The 6,000-nt window shown below is 39.1% G+C and overlaps 2 protein-coding genes across 2 annotated transcripts; one reads left to right on the forward strand and one right to left on the reverse strand.

The window, feature by feature from the left end:
• The first annotated feature begins 1,416 nt into the window (after window positions 1–1,416).
• LOC137736626 (uncharacterized) lies at window positions 1,417–2,160 on the forward strand. Its single transcript, XM_068475863.2, has one exon. It carries the CDS (start codon window positions 1,542–1,544, stop codon window positions 1,836–1,838), a length of 297 nt encoding a protein of 98 aa, XP_068331964.1. The 5' UTR covers window positions 1,417–1,541; the 3' UTR covers window positions 1,839–2,160.
• An 885-nt stretch (window positions 2,161–3,045) lies between these two features.
• LOC137736624 (chlorophyll a-b binding protein, chloroplastic) lies at window positions 3,046–5,798 on the reverse strand. The gene is made up of 5 exons (XM_068475862.2): window positions 5,349–5,798; window positions 5,037–5,225; window positions 4,017–4,054; window positions 3,397–3,911; window positions 3,046–3,287 (listed from the first exon to the last, which is right to left on the reverse strand). The coding sequence occupies exons 1-5, from the start codon at window positions 5,597–5,599 to the stop codon at window positions 3,270–3,272; spliced, it is 1,011 nt and encodes a 336-aa protein (XP_068331963.2). The 5' UTR covers window positions 5,600–5,798; the 3' UTR covers window positions 3,046–3,269.
• Window positions 5,799–6,000: the final 202 nt, after the last annotated feature.

The raw sequence follows: 6,000 nt of genomic DNA on the forward strand, positions 1-6,000 counted from the left end.
TTTTGGGTGGTGGTTTGGGAAAGATTATAACTGTTAATCTGGGTTTTTTGCAGGTCATGTTCATGTTGGTTTGGGTGGTGAAGGGAAGGGATGACCGGAAGGGGAAGAGGATGTGGTTCCTAGATTGTTTTACAAAAGTATATCTCTATATAAATGATTTTGTTTTTAATTTTAATATTTAATTAATTTTTTTAATCTAGTTGGGCTAGGCAGTGAGGCCCATCTCAAGTCATGTTAGCATTTAAAAGAAAAATTGACAAAAAACTGATGGAGGTTTGACATTGCAACAAATTCGTAAGTGGAGGTATGACATTGTAACTGTTAAAACATGAGGTATGAGATTGTGGTTCAACCCATGGTTGAGGTAGTTTTGTGAAGAGCTTTTGAATGTTTAGTATGGTTTATTTTGTGCCAATCAAGTGTTTAATGAAATGCTTCTCACAGGTTGCATCGACAACACTTGACAAATTCTCTTAATATCACTCATCAAATTGTTTCGGCATATATCAATATCTTTTGGCATGTGTGCAACTTAGTTCCACTGACGACAACAAGCTCCCAAGTGTTCGACAAAATGCCTTTGATGATGCCCAAGTGTTTTTTTTTTTAATAAACGATACTATCACAGTAAGGGAGAGGGGGTAGGCTTAGCCTCATAATGGGCTAGCAATAATGTAGTTCAAATTTGCCTTTGATGAGAATCGAACCTAACACCTCTCACTTACAAGTGAAGTGGATATCACTAGACCGTGATACTAACGGGTAAGTGTTTATCTAACAAAGTTAGATTTTAACACAAAAATCCCTCAAAATTCAAATCTTAGATCTATCACTACCTCTTGTAACAAAAGATATCGTCTTTTTTTATTAAACGTTTGTCATATTTATGCTTGGAGTAGGAAAATATGACAATACTAACCACACTCACATAGATTACCCACTATTCAGATAATTTTTGTCACCACCCATAAAAATTTAAAAACCAATTTCATCACACCTCCTAAATTTCCAACATGTGATGTACAAGAAAATCAAGATCAAGTGGTACATGCCCCCAAGGCTCCAAGTAGAAGTAGCGTACAAGGAAGCAAACACGTCCGCAATATTCCAAATCCCCCGACCTCCTTAAAAATCCTCTCCGGATCTTTTTGGTAAGGATTCTGAAAATATGTGAATCGTGTTCGTTCATCGTAAATTTTGTGGTCAGTTTTTACCAAATACTGTTTTTATTTAAATTTAAATAAAAATATTTACAATAATTTATAACCGCATAATATATGATGAACATGCATAATTAATATATCATCGGAATCCTTACGTATAGAATCCGTCGAGGATGCGGATTCTTAAAAATCCCACCCAACCCAACCGCGTCAACGTGTTCATTCCCCTCACCACTTTAAATTCTTCAATTTTTTGCATAAAAGTAAAATCCCCATAAGTTAATAAAAATCTTTGTTCCTCTCTCTCTACACCTTTCGCTTCTTTTCCTCCCTCTCTCTGCTCTCTCCCTCCTCGTTATCCGACGCATCACCAAACAAATGGGAGATCCGATCGTGCTGACTCAGCTCGCCACCGGTCTCGGCGTCTTGGCGGGCGCGGTCTTCGTCAAATCGGTCATGGACCAGAAGCCCATGGCCGGCCCCTTCCCGCGGTGTCCCAGGTGCAACGGAACGGGTCGGGTCACTTGCTTCTGCTCGCGCTGGTCCGATGGCGATGTCGGGTGCCGGAGCTGTGCCGGCTCGGGTCGTACGTTTTGTAGCAGCTGTGGTGGGTCGGGTACTAGTCGGCCACTTCCGGTTCAGATCTCCGTACAGCGCCCCAACCCTCCGTCTTAGCCGGTTCGGTTTTGCTTCTTATCAGAAAGTTATAGAAATTCTCTCTTTCCTCTCAATTTTTTTTCCCAAAGAAGAGATTTGTGAAAATTACAAAAAATTAAATCCTGTATAATAGTAGTTGATGATACTTTGAGAGAAGAAGAGGAGGTGAGAGTTCGTCATTAGGCTGTAATGAGGTGACTTTCCTTCAAATTAATATATTTTTATGACTAAATTTGTCTGCTTATTGACAAATTTGTAGCCTTTTTAAGTGTAATTTGTTTGTAAATTGTATTGGGTTCCTCAGAATTTCATAATTTAGTTTACTCAAGTTTAATTAGAATTTTAGTATTTGCTGCTTAATTTGTTGCTTGAATTTTCTTGTGGCCACAAGTTTGTGATGAAGTTTCAGGATTTTATGTCCAAACAGTTTATCTTCGAGAAATGATTTCCGTAGACATTTTTTCTCCTCCTACATTCTCGTTTTATCACCAAACCAACCATCTATTTGAATTGTGTTTGCATACCAAACTAACATGAATTTGGGTTCCATTAGCCTTAGCTTCATAAAAGTTGAATGCTTCAAAACAAATAGTTGTGTTTCTGTTTTCAACTTGGGGGGATTGATTGACAAGTTAGACTTTGAATATAGTATGCATATACATGTATGGAGCTCACCTTCCTGATTAAAATATTTTGGCGGCTATTACTTGTGGATGTTAGGTGGCAACTTGGGAAAGGGATCTTCTCCTGATCTCTTTCTTCTAATCCATCAAATCAGGGAATTCGTGCTATTGAAATTTGATCTAATTGTTCAAGTTCTTATAACTTTTAAAGTGAGTTCCTATTTGTAGTCGTTAGATCAAATTTCAACAACACAGATCTTTTAATTTTGTGGATTAGGAGGAAGGAATTCAGAAATGATTCCTTTCCGCAACTTGGTATCAAAGTGGATGATTTTTTAACTTTTTTTGGTCAACAGTGGATGATTAAATATGCACAAATAAAATTGGTAGAACTTTCCGATGAAATTAAATATGCACAAATAAAACTGATTACAAAAAACAAATATTGAATTGTGATCATGTACCGCTTTTCTCTATTATTTTATTTGCAACATAAATTTTGATTAAAAATTTGTGATCGATTTTACTGTGTATAAATCCCAAGCTAGTTTGATAAGAACATCAGTTTAACGTAGTTGCATGCCATGCATATACAGTTGGAATAAGTTCGTAGGTCACCAGTTGATTTCATACATATTGTAACGAAGGTTCCAAAGAGATTTTTGTACACAAGCACATCAAATTACAAGTTTTTAGTCCTACAAATTTCCCTTGGAACAACACAATACTTCTCAGTCTCTCTTTTCCCCGATTGATAACAAGTTAACAACTTTGCTGCTTCTCCTCCCGGCACTTGAAAACCCCAATTAGAAATCTCCTTCGTTCCTCACTTGGGGGAGAAAGACTGCCAAAAACCAACCAAAACAATTAGATATGTTAACCCTAATTAAGAAAACACTAAGCATGCAATCAAATTAGTTAAAATCAATTTAAAGTGCGCTAATTGCACTCACAGCGAAAATGGTGGCATGGCCGGGATCAGCGAGGTGAGCGAAGAGGTTGTCAATGGGGCCAGTCCCAGTGTAAATGTGTTGAAACCAAGCCCCCATCACAGCCAACATAGCTAGCCTTCCATTCTTAATCTCCTTTGTCCTCAACTCCTTGATCTTCTCAGGCGAGCCGCTTCCCCATCCAAGTGGATCGAACCAGAGCCCTCCCGGGTACCCTACATCTGTCCCGGTGAGCTTGTTGTTGGGGAAGATTGGGTCCGTGTTAACTGAACCCGGCTTGAGGATGTCGGCCCATCTCCTCCCCTCGGCCCACCCGATCAAAACAAGCTCAACGACGAAGAGAGTGGTGGTGTCTGTGAAGTACTCTTGCTCTCCGGCTGTGTACCATGAGGGGGTGTTTAGAATGCCGATTTTGGTCAAGAATTCGGGGATGAAGATTCCGGCTGCGCCGAGCATTGCCCATCTGCAGTGTACAAGCTCTGCTTGCTGGTTCCATTTCAGGCTGTCTGGGTCAGATGCTGTAATCACATTTTAACAAACATTATTAGTTACAAATTTCATCAGCATTAAGAGATCATGTGAGAATCATGGTTAGGGATTAATAGCATTGGTGTTCGACTTACAAAGACCAAGAGGATCGAAGCCGAAGTCTCCTGGGAGGCTGCATTATTATAACACTTAATCAGTAAGGTAGATAGACAACGTAAAATACCATATAGAGAGTTGTTTCGTGACGGTTTAGGTTCACATGCTACTATGCTAGCAACGTAAACATCTTATATTGTAATCTAGTCTGGTAAGACAACATTTTTCTATGGGGTGTGACAGGGACGGAGTCAAAAAAAATTTCTAGTGGGGGCAACAAAAAACAACTAAGAAAACCCTATTATAGTATGGTTATATGCAATATGATATTAAGGATGGTTTCAAATGATGATGTATCACAATTCCAATGTTACAAAAATTTCAATATAGTAGTGGAAAGTGGCAAAGTGATGAGAAAATATATAAGTACATGATAGGCGGGAGAGTGTTTTTTCGGTTTGAATGATAGAACAAGAGCACTATTGCTCATATAATATTTGATATAGAGTATAAGTAAAATGAATGTATGTTGGATATTAGATACATATATTTTCTTCAAAGATAACCCGTGTATATTATATAATTGTAGTCTGCAACTAAACAAACGAATTATTTGAGTGGGGGCATCTGCCCCTAGTGAGCCTTCATTGGCTCCATTCATGGGGTGTGATATCCACACACCCTTTTTTACTTCTTTCACACCTTTTTAATTTTCGGCTGTCGGATCAGATGAATTGAAGAAGATCAACGGACATAAATTAACAAGAGTGTGTGAAAAGTAAAAAGAGGTGTGTGGATAGCACACCCCTTTTTCTATAAGCAAACATTTTATTAATAACTTAAGATTCAACGATGCGGCTATGAACCAAAGATATTCAGACAAATGTCGACTTAATTAAGGGTTTAGGTTCAATTATGTGAATATGAACCACATTGTTGGACATTTATCAACTTAATTAATGGTTTAGACTCGCATGTTGATGCTGGTAACCAAAATATTTCATGTTGCTAGATAGCCTGATAAGAGAACATTCATAAACGGGATATTTTGGAGCTACCTTCCATCGAGCCATGGGGGAGGGGTGCTTCCTGGAAACCACAGAGGCCTATCAGGGTCAGCAGCAGCCGCACGTACTGTAAAAGATGACGATGATCCTGTGGCGGCTGTGAAGCTTCTCACTCTCAGCTTCCTCCCACCAAAGAAAGAAGCCTTAGTTGCCGCCAAAGAAGACCCGCCCTTCTGGGAGCTGCAGCATAATTCACATCTTGCTTGTATTAATTAACAATGCGAAGGAACAAAAAACTCCAAAAACCCAATAAACCATGCAAGAGTACGTAAGTAAGCACACATTTAATCAATAAATAAATACCGCGACGATACAGCGACGGCTGCAATGGCGGAAGAGGAAGCCCAGGCGGAGGCCATTTTTCGAGGCTTCGACCAAACTCTGTTGCTTATTTGATCTGTGAAATTGTATGGGGTTTGGAGTGTTTGGGGAGAGAGACGCAGATGAGTTAATGTACAGAATTGAAGGGGCTTATCTTGTAGGATAGGAGAGTGGTGTCCGATTGGCTTTTGGGGTGCCATGTGGCATGCAGAATCTGAGAGTGGGCCCTTCATTCCTTCCACGTCCAGTTGTTGAGCTTTCCTGGAAAAATCACAAGCTGGTGGCTTAGATTGCAAGTCAGAGCCACCGATATATCTGAGAACTGATCGCAACCAATGACGGCATCGTATAAGGAGGCCCAAGTAGATATCTAATATTCTCACATAAGGTAATGTTTATTATCCAATTTAATGTATGAAACACATGTAACACAAACGTAAAAATGTCGTCTTATCTATAACTTTAAAGTCTCGTTTGGTAGCCGTTTTAATTAGATTGTATTTCACCCTACCAGATTGTACTAAAATGCATTGACTTGTATTGTAATGCGTTGACGAAGTTAGATTTAGTTTTCTTCTCGGGAAATTCTTGATGTAGTGCATTGAGGTCATAGGCACATTTCTTCCACCATCCG

The sequence above is a fragment of the Pyrus communis genome, chromosome 13 (genome assembly GCF_041283825.1).
Source record: "Pyrus communis isolate YQ-2024b chromosome 13, ASM4128382v1, whole genome shotgun sequence".
Classification (NCBI taxonomy): Eukaryota; Viridiplantae; Streptophyta; class Magnoliopsida; order Rosales; family Rosaceae; genus Pyrus; species Pyrus communis.